Source organism: Protopterus annectens, chromosome 8.part0, assembly GCF_019279795.1.
Source record: "Protopterus annectens isolate FY-2018-M chromosome 8.part0, PAN1.0, whole genome shotgun sequence".
Classification (NCBI taxonomy): domain Eukaryota; kingdom Metazoa; phylum Chordata; order Ceratodontiformes; family Protopteridae; genus Protopterus; species Protopterus annectens.
Window position 1 is genome coordinate 499,993,204 of NC_056741.1, and position 19,848 is coordinate 500,013,051.

Below are 19,848 nucleotides of genomic sequence, written 5' to 3' on the forward strand. Positions count from 1 at the left end.
TCACAAAAGCATGTGAAAATCAAGTCTATGAGTTGTTGAATGTAAATAATAAGAAAGATAGATTTGTTAATTTACGTGAGAAATATGCTTTAATAAATCTACAGAAAGACAAAGGTGTAGCAACTAGACCTGCAGATAAGGGATGGTCCGTTGTTGTAATAGACAGGTCCTTTTATGTTGAATCCATGAATAATATGTTATGAGATGTTAAGACATATAGAATGATTAATTCTGTTGACATACAATGTATGAAAGGAAGTTATTTCTATCACGAAAGATTTGTTTCAATATTATGTACTAGAACATCCTATTATTCCAAATTTGTATGGTTTACCTAAAATACATAAAAATCCTAACCCCCCTCCCTTTTAGACCCATAGTAGCAGGGGCAGGATGGATAACTGAGCCCATCTCAATTCATATAGAAAAACAATTAAGACCATTAGTGGATAAAGTAAAATAAAGTCCTGGACACCACTGTAGGTATAAAAACTCTTTATATTTTCCACAAAACACGAAAGATGAGCGCTTTCGTCTAATGACTAGACTTCACCAGATAAAAGCACTGGTACAAATAACAACTTTTATACATAAAGTCTCATTCGATAATTACACTCAATTAACATTTAAAGAAACACATCTATAAAACTTATACTTTCCTATTTAAATAAACCATATAAAATGCTGAAAGAACTTTATCCTGGTTTTCATGTATAAATTTCTACACATTGGTGTATCTTTGCACAATAACACTATTATTTAGTCATGTTTATAATGTAAAATCACACTGTTTAAACATTTTCAGCTTTTTTGTGCAATACAGATTTTATACTGATATAGTCATTAAGGCCAGGTGGGGTGTTGGATTTGCACCTAAGCTGCCATAACAGTTCCTTATACAGTAAAACATTTTTTGTGTCACCCCCTCCCCTAAAAAATCCCTTTGAACTAAATCAATGATGCCAAATTTAAATCTTATAAAGGAAGAAGGACAAGTTACACTATGCTTATACAAAGCACTTGTTTCCTTATGGGTCCTGATATCATATAGATGTTCATAAATGTCCTTTCAGTTTTACCTATATAATATGCACTGCATGCAGTGCATAAAGCCATGTAAACCAATTCTATGAGTTGTTGAATGTAAATAATAAGAAAGATAGATTTGTTAATTTACGTGAGAAATAGGCTTTAATAAATCTACAGAAAGACAAAGGTGTAGCAACTAGACCTGCAGATAAGGGACGGTCCATTGTTGTAATGGACAGGTCCTTTTATGTTGAATCCATGAATAATATGTTATGAGATGTTAAGACATATAGAATGATTAATTCTGTTGACATACAATGTATGAAAGGAAGTTATTTCTATCACGAATGATTTGTTTCAGTATTTTGTACTAGAACATCCTATTATTCCGAATGTGTATGGTTTACCTAAAATACATAAAAATCCTAATCCCCCCCTTTTAGACCCATAGTAGCAGGGGCAGGATGGATAACTGAGCCCATCTCAATTCATATAGAGAAACAATTAAGACCATTAGTGGATAGTTATGAGATAGTTTTACAAGACACAGAGCATTTTCTCAGGGATTTGCACAAGTTTCTGTTTGATAACCTGTTGACAGAGAATTAATATTCGGTTACATTAGATGCTACATCCCTGTTTACTGTAATTCCCAATGACATAGGGATAGAATATGTACGTGACTTTCTTATTAGGAACAATTTTTTCTCTGCACAGAAAATAGATCTGATTTGTTTCTTAATAGAGTTAGTATTGGAATTCGATATTTTTGTATTTGATGGAAAATATTTTCTGCAAACCACTGGCATAGCTATGGGTACCTCTTGTGCCAGTAGCTATGCCAATTTGGTCATGGCAGAATGGGAACATACACATATATTAGGTAATACTGGTTTTAAAGAAAGTGTCTGTTTTATCATTGTTTTGTTGATGATTTATTTATTTTATGGATAGGTGATGATTTAATACTCAATTTATTTGATGTATACTTGAATAACAGAAGCGAATTTTTAAAATTCACTATGAAAAGTTCTCAGTCAAATATTGACTTCCTAGATGTAAGTATTTTGAGAGATGAGAATAACAGGTTATATACTCAGACTTATAGAAAAGACTGTTATCATAATAGTTATTTGCATAGTGCCAGTATGCACCCCCCACATCTTTCATAATATAGTGAAGAGCCAAACAATAAGGAGCTCTAGGCTGCATGCTAGACAGCAAGACTTTGAAAGTAATTTTGCACATATTAGTAATGATTTTTTTCAAAGAGGGTATAGAAAAACTGAAATTAATGAAGCTTGTAACATTTCTAGGACTAGTAGGAAAGGAAGGGTAAGCCCTATTTTTCTACAGATAATCATGAAGCAGTAAATAATAAGTCTAAGTATGAGGATTTTGTTTCCTTTTGTATGATTCACATGACTGACACTGTAGTTATTAGCAGTATATTTAAGAAAAATTGGCATATTTTAGGTACTGATAAGTGAATTGCTACGGTGGTAGGGAAGGCACCTATGTTTATTTATAAGAATAAGAAGTCTTTAAAACAAGGTTTATGTTATTCTTGTAACAGTTGTAAGACAAATACCCCATTGAAGGGACAGGGTACCACCCAATGCAAAAGATGTGCTTTTTGTAAATTTATAGATATCAGTAACATGTTTATTCATCCAGTTACTAGTAAACAATATGCATTCAATATAGCAGCCAATTGTGTGAAAAAAATTTAGTGTATTTGGCCCATTATGTAAGCTGTTCAGTATTCTATGTAGGTAAGGCCAATTAGGTGCATTAGACACTGCATTCTAGACTATTATTATTGTGTTCCAAAAGAGCTGCAATACAGTGCAATTGCGGAACATATGTTGGAACAGGGAGAAAATCATTGGTTAAGATTTTTGGCTATAGATACGATTGAAGAAGGAATTAGAAAAGGTGATTCTGTAAATAAAACAGAACATAAAGAACTTAGATGGATTCTGTTACTTTCGGCTCATAAAGAGCCTCGCCTGAATGATTATGTTTCACTTAAACCAGTGTTAAAGGACAGGAAACCTAGGAAATGACAGCACATAGTTAGCATATAGTAGGCTTTTTATGTTTTTTTATATATATTTTTTATTGCTTTTATTTTATTGTTATGGATGTATTAATATGTGATTTTTAGTGTTTAGTTTAGCATGTTGAATTGTCTTTAGTACGCCTCAGTAATTCATTATTCTCTTGTTTGTAGTCATAACAACATTTAATTGTTAAATAAGCAATGAAGTATTTAAATGTACTGTGAATAACTGTTAAGAATATGGTCTGAAAAAGTTATCTGTAGAGATTGCAAAAGCACTTACTGTCTGTTAATAAAAGTATTTGGTGAATTGGTTTGGAAGTTTCAGTGGATTTGTCCCTCTTCTGTGGATCTGTGCCATGAATCAGTTCTTTTGTGTTTTAATACTTGTTGGTTTCCTGTGCATGGTTTGTCATCAGGGCAGCTTCCCTTAGCTTCAATAGTTAATTGAGGTCTGTTTTTGCTGTTATTGTTAATGGAAAGCCAGCAGGGGTAATGACATACCTTTCAACTGTCCAGATTTTTGCAAAATGTTCAAATTTTTGCCTCATATTGTGGTTTCCTGGTAAATCACGGAGGACTGAAGTAACTCAATAATGACATAGATTTGTGTTTCAGACTTCATATTCTTCAGAAAATACATGCTAACACAAATCCTGCTATTCTTGCAACATTTTTAAGTTTATAACATCAAGATTTAAAATTTGTTCCTATTTTGGGCAATTGTCCCTCCATTATTTTAGGCTTTGTAAAGATTTCTCGATCTAAGAGGTTGAGCGGTTTGAGCAATGGTCATCCTTTAAGGAGTTTTGGTTAGATGTGGAAATGCTAAAATGTTCTTTAACAAGTAGTAGGAGATGCTCCCTGTACTTGAGCCAGATCAAGCATTAAACAGGTTTCACAGCATAAAAGCATGCTTTTAGGATAGGGCAATCATGTTTAACTCAAGCATCTGAGATAATGAAAATATATGATGCTAGTGTAATAGGTAGGGTTTGTATTTATTCTAAACACATGCCTTACTTATTACACAAGTATGTATTTATTCTAATTGTTAAGCATACCCACTCCACATTTATAGTACTGATTTTCAGTATGTGGAGGCTTATTTGAGATTTCAAAAGGAGGATGAGTTTACTAGGACTAAGTTAGTTTTGAACTGAGTCCAAAGTAAGCTCAGAGAAGAAAGATGTAGAATTTGAAGAATATGTGAAATGCTTGAGTATTGGACATCTGGTAATATATTTTTCTATTGATTATGGCTAGGGAGTTACACTGGCTGAGTATGAGTGAAGAGAAACTGCTGAGAGTAGGTTTCAGAAACAATGGAGTAGTTGGAAGTGTAAGAATGGATGTTCAGCTTTAGATGTAGTCCATGGTGGAGGGATGACAAAATACTGGGCTATTATGAGTTGTTCAGAAAGGCTGGGTTACAGTTTCAGTGGTAGGAAGATATTTAGTGTTTCAGTACTTGTCAGAATTTCTGCTTGATCTCTTCTTCTACACACTGTCAGAAAGACTTAGTTTTTCAACTTAGTTTTTTTTTTCAGAATACTCTGATGTCATCATATTGTTAAATTGTATTTCTTTTGTGGATACAATTACAAGCTGGTGGAACTGGATATGGATTCCATTACTTACAGATATTTTTAAAGATAAGGAGTAAGTTCAGCATCAGATACATTCTTAGAACCTGGTATTAAATTTGGTATTCAACAGGCCTCAATTAGGGATGAAAAATGTGGCCCTACTAAAAGCAAGATAATGTACAGTAAGAAAAATTGCAAAAACTTAAAATGTTAATTATTAAAAAATATATGATGAAAAATTAAAAAAATATAAAAGACGTATGGACTGAGGTAATCATATGTTTAATTTTATAGAATTGAAAGGATCATGCTAGTTCCCATTTGGGATTTAAACCCGAGGCATCCAATATACCATTATATCTCTGCCACTGGGCCGGTATAAGCCTCTGGGCAGACAGATACTGAGTTTACCCTTAAGAAATTTAATATTTTAGGCATGGTGATTAAGGTCAAATTACAAGCACACATATCCATACTAACAGATGAACACATACATACAAACACGCACACACACACACACACACACACACACACACACACACACACACACACACACACTACATAACATATGTGAAAAAGCCAATTGAAAGATTGAGACTGTAAACGTCAATGGAAATATATACAGCATTTTGAACTGTATGCTGAAAACTTTTAATATACTAGGTAAATTGTTATGTGCATGTAGATGTGATAAGACAGTCATATGTGCATTTTTTATGTTATTAATTAAGCTGGATGGAAGCATTACTTTTGTTATCCTTTTAAATGAGTCACATTTTAACAAATACTAAATTACCTACTGAAACTATTTCTGTGATTGCAAATATAACTAAAGTGACATATTGGTGGTTTTCAACAAGCAAAATACATTTCTTCCATAAACTGTGATTAATCTCTCTGAGCTGTTTCTGTCCCACTCATACAGTGGAATGCAGGCCTGTAAATCTTGCTACTGAAAGGGTATCAACTAACTAGTAAAAGTTAAGCAATTTTTGGAAGATTACTGAATCCTCTACATTTGTTAAGTGGGTAAAAAAACATACATATACAGAAACTAATGGCAGCCAGAGTAAGTGATTGTACATGGTGCTCACTGAGTTGTTCTGGCCTAAAAGAGAAATGCACTGCTATAAATTGGTACTTACACTGCTTCTAACAGCAAATCACCACAATTGTCAGGCAGCCTGCTGTACACGCAGACACACATACATTTAGGTATGAGAGCTATCATTAACATTCCACTTTTAGGATTCTAATTCTGCTTAAGCAGAGGACATTTTCTGTAGGAGTTTGCAATTAGATTTTAATCACCACACAAAGTAAAAACATTGCCACTTTCCTTTATTCACATTCTTCACAGCTTCACCACGAATTTGAGCATGGAATGCATGCCAAAGTAATTATTTACATTTGGTTATGATTTTATAATTATAATCCATGAATGTTTAGCTCCTTTGTGCAAATATCAGGTTATACATGGCCATTTGCTTGTCATCTAATTATTGCAAAAGTAAAGTCACTGTTCTGGCAATGCATTACTTTGTGGTTCACTCTTTATTTAATTTGACTTGAAAACTAAAATATCACACTATGTCAGAAGTAACAGAGCCATAGAATTCCAATGTCCTATGAATTTCTGCAAAGCACTGTACCAGAAAAAGGAAAATTACAGATCCAGATGTTTAGTTTTTTTCCCTAATTGTGAAAAACCTGAAAAGGTGCAGCTTGCCATACATGTTGCAGTAGAGGCAGTACTAAAATGCAGAATATGTCTGAGTTTCATGAGGCAGGGAGGCATACAATTGTGACAATGAAACACAAATTCTGTAACTATTGTAGACTAAGGAAACGTTAATTTTTTTAATTTATATTTTATGCTGGCATACTATTGTGAGGAAAGTAATGAAACAAGTATTATAGTTTTAATAATAAAGCCAAAAGGTATGGCTGGAATTCATAGATACTCACTGCGTATCCATGCAGTATTCATTTTTGAGAGGATCATTGAATGAAAACTGGTGTAGATAACCAGATATGAAGTAAGACTGACTACTACTGCCAGGCTGAGAGAATGTCTAATCCAAGAGAAGAAGCACAATTTTAATTGGATAAGCAGTACATGGCTTGTTGATGCTGGGGCCATGATACAGAAGAGAGTGTGATGTGCATGATGTGCATCACAAGGAAAGCAGTTTAATGCAGCCATGTCACTGCTTACAGACACACACAATACCGTGATGCATGCTGCAGCTTACTCAGGTTCAGCATGGGAACAGTAACATAGTAACCATTAGACAGTCCATGGATGGTCTGCACAACAAAGTGACAGGAAAATAGGAAAGGAGAGCGCAGCAAGCAGAAGGAAACATAAAAAAGTAACCATGAAGGTGGGGTAAGGAAAGCAGATTTGTTTGAAGGAGATATACCTTTTTCACATGCAGAAAATAAGAGTGGGTTGGAAACAAAGTGATAGAAGATTATCGATGAGACAAGGCAAATAGCAGAGGCAAACTAACAAACATAAAATACAGTCCCAGACAGGATCAATTGACACATAAACGTTTAATGGATGGATGCAGACCGTGATGATGTGAGGTAGTACCAGCTATGCGAGGAGGCGTAGGGCAGAGGATGTGTGACATATGCCATCATAGCTAGCTGGAGTTTTGTAATGAACTATATGTCATTTGTATATCAAACTGATTTGTACAGATGCTTGTGTAATGAATATATTTGTAAAGTTGCTTGTGTTAAAAATGTATCTACTGGACAGAAAAGAAGTATACATGTATGTTTGACTGTATTGTGGTAACTGCTGAAATGTATATATGTTAACAGAGTATGCTGGAAGGGAACGGGTTAAGCTCAACCCAGCTTACCTTTGGAAAAATAGTCTGAAATTAAATTGCTTGGTATAAGCCATAACGATTGTATCTCACAGGTCTAAATGTAGCCAGAGACACAATGTCTGTGAAAACCAGGACTAGGAAATTTTGCTGTATTTTTCTTAGTGCTGAATTAACTGCTATCCTGGATGGGTGGAAGTGTTGAAATGGTTTTGTAGCTTCCAGATGCTGTAACACATCTTAGCAAAGCTCTATGTGTGTTTATTGTGACACATATGTGCAAGGTCCTGGTTCTGTTTCTAGTAAAGGGGGGTTAGTGTTGGAACCACAGAGTCAGGTGTCCAGATGTGATGTCATTCTGTAATTCAGCTCTGAAATGATGCGTTAATACTAGATGAGACAAACATTTCAGGCAGTCTGTTTGTGAAACCTGGCAAGAAACACCACTCACCCACATCACCTTGCCTTCCTCTATTAAGTAAGTAAGGAACAGTAATTCTATAAATCAGTAAGGAAAATATAGTGAGATTAGTTAAGTATTGTTTTTCTGTATCTGTGTGAATCTTTCCATCTGTGTTATTTTGAATACTTCATGTGATTGAAACTCTGGTGCTTATTGTAAATAGATATTCAGTATTTTCATGGTTTCTATTTTATTATTTATTAATTCAGTATTTTTATTATTTATTATTAAATGTATCTATACTTTTCATTGTGGCTGGTCATTTTAGGAAATATTTAACTTTTGAGAGTATTTAAATTTATTTAGTGATGCTGTGGTATCATGCTCCTGAAATTCTTGCTGTTCGGTCAACATTTCCATTGGTGTGTGCGTGCGTGTGTGTGTGTGTGTGTGTGTGTGTGTGTGTGTGTGTGTGTGTGTGTGTGTGTGTGTGTGTGTGTGTGTGTGTGTGTGTGTGTGTGTGTGTGTGTGTGTGTGTGTGAGCTACTTGGAATAGGGACAGAGCTCCTTAGTTGTCAGTGTGGATTCTTATTTGGGACCTGGAGAGAGAAAGAGAGAGAGAGTCCAGTCCCAGGACTGCAGTGTGTTCTCTGTGTGCTCTTGATGCAGAGAGCTGCATCTGAAAATACTGTGTGTGTCTATTTCTCTCAAAGTGAACATTTCCCCACCAGTGTTCTTGGTGAGGATTGAGGCTTCTTGATCACTTGCCCAGAAAAGGGATGTTAATCAGAAATAAGAGGGAGAACAGCTGCTGATTAGAAGGGTTTGACAAAGATTATGAAATGGGGAATGACACATAATGGAGACAAAACCCCAGCTCATGGAGAGAGTGCCATGATCAGATGTCAGGTTATATCAGAGTTCAATTAAGTCTCTATAAAACTATATTTGAATAAAGATGAAAGTACTTATTATGATTAAACATTGTTAAAAGAAATGTGCTTGATTTTTCTTCATCTCCATGAGTTTTTTTTTAATTCTTATTTTGGATTTTCTTCTATTGTCTGGAAAAATATTGTTCCCAGAGTGTTTTGGGCATTATAAATAGTACCTTGTACAGACCACCTAGCAATTTTAGGAATGGAAGCCCTTTCTGTTGATTTAATGCAGTCATTCTGGACTACCTGGGGGCTTGATGGCAATGTATGTATAGTCTATTTCTCCTAGAATGTCAGGAAAATGTAGTGTTATAAAATGCCTGTATGGTATTGGTAATCTCTCAATGAAGTCCTGGGGAAATCTAGATATACACCTTCACATGTTACAGCATATATTTGAGGAACGGGTACAGGATTTGTGAGACTGTTGCCTTTAATATCCCTGATGCATCCATAGTAGGTATTTATAAGCTCCATGTAGCTAAGGTAGTTAATGCTGCACACACCTTAGTATGAAAAGGAATGAGCACATCACATGTTATTCTCTTTATTTATTTTACTTATGAATTGCATTTGCTTACTGGATAGTCCAACTGGGCATAAAGCTAGCAATTCTCAGAAGATGCATGGGAAAAAAGCTCAAGAAAATTTCCAGCATTACATAAAGAAACTAGCAAATAAATAATCAACAAATATACAAAATTTAAAAGCTCTGGAAAAAAAATTCTAAAAAGAGCATAGTAAATGAAGTATACAGGCAACGAACAGAGGTGTTTAAGAAATTAACAAATATACAAGATTTAAAAAGAGTACCATTAATGCAGAATCTAAAGAGCTATGAAACATGTTTGGAAAGAACTTGGCAGGGGGAGAGGAAAGGAGGAAATAGAGGATTAGTATTAAGAAGTGAAAGAAAATGTTTAGGATAGATAGAAGGAAGAAGAGGGAGAGGTAGAAGACAAAGAGGAAATATTGAACCAATAAATAAAGGTATAGTGCTGGGCTTCCTCTGTTGATGTAATAGCTATGATCATCAACATAGGAGTCACTGGGTTTGATAGTGGCAGTTATCACATGATGCTGAGCTATAGCTGCTGTTAATGCAACAATAGCACTCCACAAATTCACTGTGATCTTCACTGGAAAATCTGACGTGCAATGGTGTAGTTCACCCATCTTATGCATTTCAGTATTTGTCGGACATTTTGGCTGTCATCATTTGTATACGCTATCTGGCTTATTTGCATAGATTTCTCCATGTCCATGTCATTAAGCACTCATCAGCATGTGCTGCATACCACACTATTTGTCCCTTGCATGAACTCATTGTTTCTCTGAATCACTCACTCCCTATGTATTGCTCCCACCTGTATTAATTTTCACTGCACACTGTGCTACTCTTCTATAGGTACCACCCTATGAGCATAATGAGTTATATAACACAGTTGCATAACAGAGTGCTTTCATATTTTAGATGATTAGTTGAGGAACAGACTGCTAATATATAGTGTGATACAGTTAGCATAAATGCACACATATACATGGCCAGCAAAATAATTTGAAATCAAGTCAAAAATAATTATCACAAGATATGGATGTGTGTTATATTGCATGTGAGAAATGTGACAAAACTGGTTCACAAAAATCACTTAACTCAGAAGTGTTATTAAGTATTATTTAAGAAACTTAACTGCATCTCATAAAAACTGCAAATACAAAGTTTCACTCATGATATTCTGCCTTAAACCTTTTTTGTATATTTTGCTTTTTCTACTACAAATCTAATTCTAGTAAAAATAATAACAGTCATGTATAATAATGGAAATGTTTTTAATTTATTATTTGTTTTTCTCAGTGTTAGTATGCCTAATATTGTAAACACTGTTTATTTGAATTATTATCAGGGATTCATTAAAAGGCATAGCACTTTTGAATTATTCTCAGGGATTCAGTAAAGGGCCTAGCATGAGCAGTACTGCTCGTGTTAAAAAGGCCCTGTTCCCACAATGTGCTAATTTGTGATTCAGAGACAGGTTATCCATAATGAGGCAAGATCCCATTATCAGCTAATTTACATGATTCTGAATTGCATTTACTACCTCGACATACAGATTATTGCTGATCTGCATGATTTGGTAGTAAAAAGTGCTGCTGGTGTAGTCAGTGGCATTCCCCCTAGTCACTCTTCCACACATGCACGGACATAAAACAACACATACATACACACACATGCATGCACACACATAGACACCGACATACAGACACACACACACACACACACACACACACACACACACACACACACACACACACACACACACACACACACACACACACACACACACACCATGGTCCTCATACCTGCCCCTGTCCTGCCTGCCCTCGCATATTTCTTCTCTACCCCCATAATACTCAAAGTGCTACCACTGCCTGTAATTAGCATGGCCTGGTGTCTAGTGCATACCCCCACCCCTACCTCCCTGTAGTGATGTTAGTGCTGTTAACACACATAAGTATATTATATCCCTGGTGGCTAGTGATTACCCATCCCCAGGATCCCACTAGGGATATTGGTGACATTAAGGCACTTCACTGATATGTCCTTTGGTATCTAATGGCTCTACCTACCCCTGGTCTCCATACTATGGTCATAGCAGGTAGTTGAACGTTGCTTCACAGTAGAGGCAGCCACACTGATCTATATATATAAGTGATTTCTTGAATTGTTTGATGTATATATGCCTTCCTAAAGGCAGCTCCAGGGAGAAAGAACACATGGCTAATTAGCATATGCCTCTCCCAGACTGCCTCATTAGCATTCAGTATTATCGTGGGGCTTGCATGTCTTCTTGCTACAGCAGCATGAAGCACCATGATTGGGTGGTTGCTGAATTACAAAAAGGTACAGCGACATGTACATGGAAGTGTACACATTGCTTTACCTTCTTGAATCCTGCCATTATTTTATGATACTGTTTTGCTGATTTTTCTACTTCATTAAGATATGTCTATCTATCTACATACACACACACACACACACACACACACACACACACACACACACACACACACACACACACACACACACACACACACACACACACACTATGTACAATTATTTGTATTTCCCGTTCCTGTGTTTCACATATAATGTTTATTTATGCCAATATGTGTTTTGCACTTGGCCCTGGGTTGAGTCTGAAAACATCATGTATGGATCAGTGCTGCAAACAAATCATCAGTATTATACAAGGTGTGGGTCTAAGTATGCAGGAAGAAGGTACCCTGCATTGGGTCTGTTATGCACTCTAAGTAATAAGAGTAGTAATGTTACTGATTTGTAAAAAAAAATGCTGAAATATAAGTAAGAATTAAAGCAGATATATATATATGATATAAAAGAATACATGCAATTACTCATTTTAATACTGCAGCTATCAAATGAATTAATAATATGTGATGGCAAGAATTCAAATATATATTTGAACATAAGGAATAAAGGTATTGTTAGATTCAAGTGACTGGCTAACAGACTAGTGTTTTGTTTAGGTTTAGCACTGTGGCAGAATATAACAATGTGTGCAGAAATGTTCAAATAACTGAATCTGAGAGATGCACTATATCCATCCATCTGAAAATTACTTTTGCATTCAGGAACGTTAGTGTCACTACTGAGATAGAATATTATTTTCTTTTGAATAGAAGAGCAAAAACTGTAATTTCCAGCTTTAGCTTGTAGAAATAGAAACTTGTTCAAACTGAGTCATTCAATTTGTAAGGGACTTGGCATTGTGACATGATTTTCTAAAATACATTTAACAATTTGACAGTGGGTCATACATTGATCAGTGTGTACCCCAGTAACCGAAATGTAAATGATAATTATTAGTCAGTAACTTGTATAATTTACAATATGAATCTGTTGGCCTAGAATGATTCTTTAGTTTGCATCACATACAGATTGATCATAACACATCTCTAGTCAATCATATGTCCAGAAACGTTACAGCAGACTTAACGAATTGAAGAGAATTGCACATAATGGTCAGCACTGACATGATCATGATAGAAGTTGTACCAAATGGCCAAGTGAAAGAAATGGTTACTGTTGATAAATCAGTATGACCTTTATTTGCATAGATATGCAAACGTGTATTAATACAATTGAAATGGAAGATTACACTTTTTTCTATAGAAGAAAAAGTAGTTACATGCATGCTGAATATATTTTTCCTCTGTGCTGAATACAAATCACGAATTATAGCAAGTGCAATGAGATAAAAACTGCTCTGAACTGTGTGTTTTTAGTATACCTATTAGAAAGTAACAACCCCCTTCTTTCCATTTTTTACATGTTGTTGGGGTTTTATGTCAGATGACTGTCACCATCTCTCTAAATTCAGTGCCACACTCCTGCCTTCTTCAGCGCTCGTGCCTGACTGTCACAGATCTTTCCTCACACAGTCCATCCACCTCTTTGCTGGATGCCCTCATTTGCTGGATGCCCTCATTTCATTTTACTTTCTTCCTGTCTGTCCTAAATCTACATCAACAGATTGTCTTTTCCTTTTCTCAACATGTGCCCAAACCAGCATAATATGTTCTATTTCATCTTTTCTGCAAATGAAGCTACTTTGGCTTCTGCTCTTTTGCTCTCATTTCTTCACCTGTCCCACACTGTGCATACTACCACCCTTCTCAGGCACTTAATTTCCATCACCTCTAGCTTCCTCATCTGCTCTGCCTTTACTGCCCAGCTTTCTGTACCATATAGTAGTACTGGTCACACTACTGTCTTGTACACCTTACTTTTCACCTTCTTTGGCATTCTTTTGTCATACACTACACCTGAGACTTTATGCCAGTTGGCTGCAGCTGCTCTGATTCTAGCTTTGACATCTTCATTCAGACTTCCCTTCTCCTCAATTACCCATTCCAGATACTTGAAGCTATTTACCTGATCCACTCTCTTCATTTCTATCTCGGTTCTCAGCTTCTTCTGATTTCCCCAATTTGCCATTACCATTGTCTTATCTGGACTTAGTTTCATCCCATGTGCCTTCAATTTTGCATTCCATTCCCCTATCCTTTCCTGATGTCCTTGTTCAGAATCGACCTATAATGCCACATTGTCTACATACTGCAGTTTTGTTGATCTGTCCCATCTGACCTATTTGCTAATGTAGTCCATCACCAGTATGAAGGGCTGTGGGCTCAGAGCTGAACCCTAGTGCACACCAACTCCCACTGGGAACCACCCTGTGAGACCGAACACTGTTCATACCTGAGTCATTGGATTCTTGTACAAAGCCTGCACTAATTCTAACAATGTTTCTGGGACTTCAAACCACCACAGTACTGCCCAAATCAGCTTTCCTGGGACCTTGTCATATGCTTTCTCCAAGTCTAGGAATGTCCAGTTGGACTCTTAACTTATCTCTATCTTCTTCTCAACTGTCTAACTGCAAATATTGGGTCAGTTGTGTTGCATCCTGATCTGAATCCAAACTGCTCATCTCCCATCTTACTTTCTACTACTGTGCATATTCATTTATCAATCATCATCTCCAGGATTGTCATGCAATGTTAAGGAGTTTGATACCTCTCCACTGCACACAGATGTGAACGTCTTGCATGCTGGCATGAGTATGCTTATTCTCCAGAAATCTGGGATCTGCTTTTCTCTCTGCACTGCTATGACTACCCTCAGGAGCCATTTCTCCCTTATTTCACCCAGCATGTTTATCATATCTACTGTGACCTCATCTGACCCTGCTGTTTTCCCTGACTTCATTTTCCTTAGTGCTAGTCTTTCTACTTATCTCATCACAGGTGTGTCTGGGGCAGTTTTATGTGGGGTTTTCATCATTCAGAAGCTGCTGGAAGTACTCCTTTCATGGTGAGCAGGTTGTTGCTGGTATCCCTGTGTCTGACTATCTCCTTTTTCATTCTGTCTTTGCCTTGCAACATGATTGTGCCACCTACTGAGTCACTTTCCAGCTTGATGGTAGAGTGCCTCTGATGCCCTGATCTTTGCTACTGAAACTCCTTTTTTAGCTTCTTTGTTAGCCAACCAGTATTCCTTCCTAGTCTGGTCCATCTTTTCTGAATCCCACTTCTTTTGATGACTTCTTGGACTTCTGCATTTCTGTATGGCTTGGCCACTGATCTGTAGTCTTCTTACATGTCATATTATTCTGTCTGTTAGTCCTGCAAATGCAATGCAACTGCTCACTATCATAACTCTGCTGTAGGGCATAGGCTGAGACTGCATACTGCCCTATCATTACACTGGAATGAGTCTGAGTCTGTCACTAATTCTAATGACATCCCCTTCATTTCCCACACCATTTCTAGTCTGTCCTGTTCCTAAGTAGCAGACTTTTTCATCTTGTCTCTCAGATATATAGGATGGCTAGCCTCCTCCATACCAACATGTCCTCCACTTCTAAGCTACATTATGTCAGTGTAGCAATTTTGACGGGCTGATTGGTTTTACATCCAGCTTTTGCTCAACAGACCTATCCCAGGTAACCTGATGGGCAAATGGACAGACAGCCAGTGATTTATTGATCCAGGGCTGCTGGGCTTTATAGTGGGCACACACTGGTCAATAGGGGCATATAGACCCCTATCTTGAGGATGGATACTGCGCACTACATTAGACAGCTCCCGTCATTGGTGAGATTGAGATGAAAACACTCAGCATGTTTTTCTTTAGAGATTGTAGGAACCCCAGAGAGAGAGACACACACACACAGGGAGAACATACAAACCCCAAAGAAGCATTAGTCAGAGGTCAGGATCAAACCTTGCGCATGTGAGACAAAGACCTTAACTGTTATGCCAACTGGCTTGCAGAAAGAAATGATAAGATAAAGTTTCTTCACTCCTTCTTTCACCCCAGTCAGCTTTGTCTGCATACATGAGTTCTAAGCTGAGCCTAGGCCATCTGAGCATAGTCAGAACTTCAGCCATGAAAACCATGAGGAACATTAAGCTACCACAATAAAGAAATATTTGAATGTCATGTATATGTCAGTGCTGTATGCCATTGAATGCAATACACCACAATGTGCATAGTCATGTGATACACTTCATCTGTAGTGTATAAAATGCAAAGCAAAGTAATCAAGTTAGCAGCACATCATTTCATGGTTATTTCATCATTATTTTTGGGGGTCTTGTAAATCCAAATATTACAGCAATTCTTCAGCTATGCAGACATAAGACACTATGAATAAACTATGTGTAGACCTCAGAATACTTCTGTGATGAATGAAAATGCCATTGATATGGCTGTACAGTAACTGAATTTCATTTTCTCTTTATAAGTTTTAAACAAAAATATAAAAGTTGATACTTTCATGCTCTTACATAATTTGCCTAGCTTCTTACTGCAATGGAGCATCAGCAGCAAAAATGTTAATGAAATAATGTGCTTTTTTTGCAGGTAATATCTTTGTTATCAGCTTGTCTGCAGCAGATATGATGGTTGCTGTCTACCCTTATCCATTAATTACATTTGCCATTTTGCAGAAGACATGGACCTTGGGTTATGTTCAGTGCAAAGTGACATCAGTAATACACGGCCTTAGCCTTACTGGATCTGTCTATAACATAATGTCGATAGCAGTTAACAGATACTTTTGCATCTGTCACAGCACTAAATATGATAAAATCTACAGCATGAATAACACTTACTGCTATGTTTTCCTGATATGGGTAGTAATCATTACTTTACTGTTGCCAATGGCCACAACTGACAGCTTGCAATATGATCCACGGGTATATTCTTGCATATTCAATATCACCACAAACCTGTCTTTGACACTTATTATGGCAGCCTTCCAGTTTATAATACCCATAACTGTTGTGATCTTCTGTTACCTGAGAATCTGGATTTTGGTCATTCAGGTCAAATACCGCATCAGACAGGACAGCAAACAAAAGCGGAAACCTAGCGAAGTGCGAAACTTTTTGACCATGTTTGCAGTTTTTGTTATTTTTGCAGTCTGTTGGGGTCCAATCAGTTTTATAGGTTTAGTGGTTGGCTTTAGCCCCACTGGAAAGGCTCCTACTATTCCTGACTGGCTATTTGTGCTGAGTTACTTCATGGCCTACGTTAACAGCTGCCTGAATGGGATTGTTTATGGAGTATTTAACCATAATTTTCGAAGTGAGTACAAAAAAATTGCCTTATCCCTATGCACCTTTCTGTCAAAGCTGCTGTAGAAAGTATTTTAGAAGAATGAAATATTTAAAAATTATGCAGTGAGATTTCTTTTGTAAAAGGCTACTATTTTGTGTTTACATGTTTAACTTACAGATCCCTTTAATTATTAACCTAATCTTAAAATCTGGAATAGTGGACATTTGGAAATCATGAAAATTATTTTAGATCAGTACCTGTTAGTACAGTCTCTTATTTTAGTAATTCCACTGCTACTTCTAAATGCATTACTATATATTTCAAACAAGAAGTCATGACATTTCTCAGCTTTAATAATTTACCTTGATTACATTAAAACTCTAGAGGAGCAATTGCATTCTATTAATGTAAGACACATCTGAGCATTTCTAAGGCACAGAATAGTAAACGGTCTATCTTGGTTACTGAGGCATTTGATTTGACATTGTTAAAACACTAATTAGGTGTTATGTGAATAACAATAAATAAACTGTCTTACTGAAAGAAATGTAAACACATTTTATGTCATTCAAGTAAAATTAAAGGTTGGTTTCTTTGATGGACTACAGTAGAAATAAATATTTTGAATTGTAATTATCTCTAGTTTAATCATAAATCATCTTAGAACATTCTTTTGAAATCAAATAATCGCAAAGCTATTAACTCAGTACAATATTTTTTGTTTATTTTGCCATTACAAGCTGTAGTAATAATTGGGTTCAGCTTTTGTTTGGTAAAATATTATGCAAGCAGTCTGCTTTGGTACAAAAAAATCACTTATGAAATGAGCTATCTCAAGTTCATGACATTAATTTTTGATCTTGGATGGAGGATTGTAGCCAACTCCCCTAACATTGTTAATTGTAACAAGTGTGCCAGTATAACTAATGTGTGTGCATGTGTGTTTTTGTTGGCAGGGGTGCTTACTTCAGATATTTATCATATTTCTGTATATGTAGTTTACTGTCACAACTATGTCTAAGACAGGAAAGTTAAGCAGTTTCAATGAACTGTTTGAACTGTAAAAACCTCAGAGGAATGAGACATGTCTTAAGATTTGAAGAATGATCTCTCCTGGAATGTGAATGTTGTCACCATATGAAATTTAGTGGTACCATTTCATTTTGAAAGCATTTCCTATATGCCATGACTTAACATGTAATCTAAAGCATGTCTAAAATGTTACATTAGTAGTTTTCAGAGTTAGTTGTTAATTATCAATTTTTGTTTCATTTATATGACTTTTGAATATATGAATAGGAGTTAACCATAGTTATATTTCATTGTATTTTTAATGAATTTGCATAAATGCTGTAACAAAAAAAAATCTACATAATGAGCTAGTAGATGATATAGTTAAACTGTTGGATTACTTTTCTACATGGCTCTGTATTATAGGTATTTATAAAATTAGGCAAAAAAAATACGTATTTACAAATGCCTTTTGTGTTCCTCTATTAAAATGATGATAACAATTAACCCTGATGACTGATTTAGACTCCCATGTTAGGAAGAAGCAATATAGAGCACGGCAGAAATGATATAATATTTACATGTCTTATTATCCATATTTCATAAAATGAGATCATGCTATTATTATAAGTAATGACAATTTACCACCTAGACCCACCCTAAGCCTAACTACTGGTTTCAGAGCTATTAATACTGTTTTATATCTTAAAATACTGAGACTGTGCAGGGAATATCACGTGTCTACATATTATTACACTGGAGTTGGTTTTGTCATGTTTGATATACTTTTATGTGAGACTGTGAAAATCCTCAAAGAGGGAAAATTAATCTTCATTTTCTGCAAATATCCCCTTTTCACTGACTGAAGGATTCGACATTATTATATTAATCCAAAGTAATCAAAAAGTAAATTATAAAAAAAAACAATTTCTATTTTTTGCAGGGGGCAAGCCTCCAATCCCCCATACCTCCTGCTAATTAAATGTACAAACTCCCAGATTACACAGCAGGCAAAATTCCCAGTTCCTACTCTTCCATAATCTGGCACAGAAAAAAGCCAGTAATGTGCAATCAGTTCAGTTTGGGTGAAATGCACCAGCTTTTCTTCTGGTTGACCAAAGGAGCTCTGATCCATATTAATTACACCTCTCTCTCTCTCTCTCTCTCTATATACATATATATATATATATATATATATATATATATATATATATTTATATATATATATATATATATATATATATATATATATATATATATATATATATAAATATATGGGTTACCTTCAGAACATCGACAGACCGTTTCATTGAAACCCATTTCACTGATAGACCATTTCACTGACAACTAGTAAATGCAGGAATTCAAGGCAAATAGGGATATGTCCCCTTCCCCAATGTAGTGCGACCCTGGGGTTAGTATATATAGTTAGGGGGGGTGTGGGGGGCATAGCCTTCCACATCGGGGGGTGCCTATTTTGGTTTAAAAGAAGAATATAACACAAAAAGTACAGAATTTAAACCAAAATAGGTGGGGGGCTTCACCCCCCCCCCCAACTATATATACTAACTCCAGGGTCGCACTACATTGGGGAAGGAGACAAATCCCTGTTATTTGCCTTAAATTCCTGCAAGTAGTAGTTGTCAGTGAAATGGTCTGTCAGTGAAATGGGTTTCAATGAAATGGTCTGCCGATGTTCTGAAGGTAACCCATATATATATATATATATATATATATATATATATATATATATATACATATATATATATATATATATATATATACACACACACACACACACACACACACACACAC

The 19,848-nt window shown here is 35.9% G+C and overlaps 1 protein-coding gene across 1 annotated transcript in view; it reads left to right on the forward strand.

Moving 5' to 3' along the window:
- The window catches only part of LOC122808269 (melatonin receptor type 1C-like), a 105,728-nt gene extending 88,623 nt beyond the window's left edge, over positions 1 to 17,105 (forward strand). The window contains exon 2 of the mRNA XM_044079233.1: positions 16,324 to 17,105. Within this exon, the coding sequence (XP_043935168.1) occupies positions 16,324 to 17,105 (782 nt within the window). The remainder of the gene's footprint in view (positions 1 to 16,323) is intronic.
- The last annotated feature ends 2,743 nt before the right edge of the window (positions 17,106 to 19,848 follow it).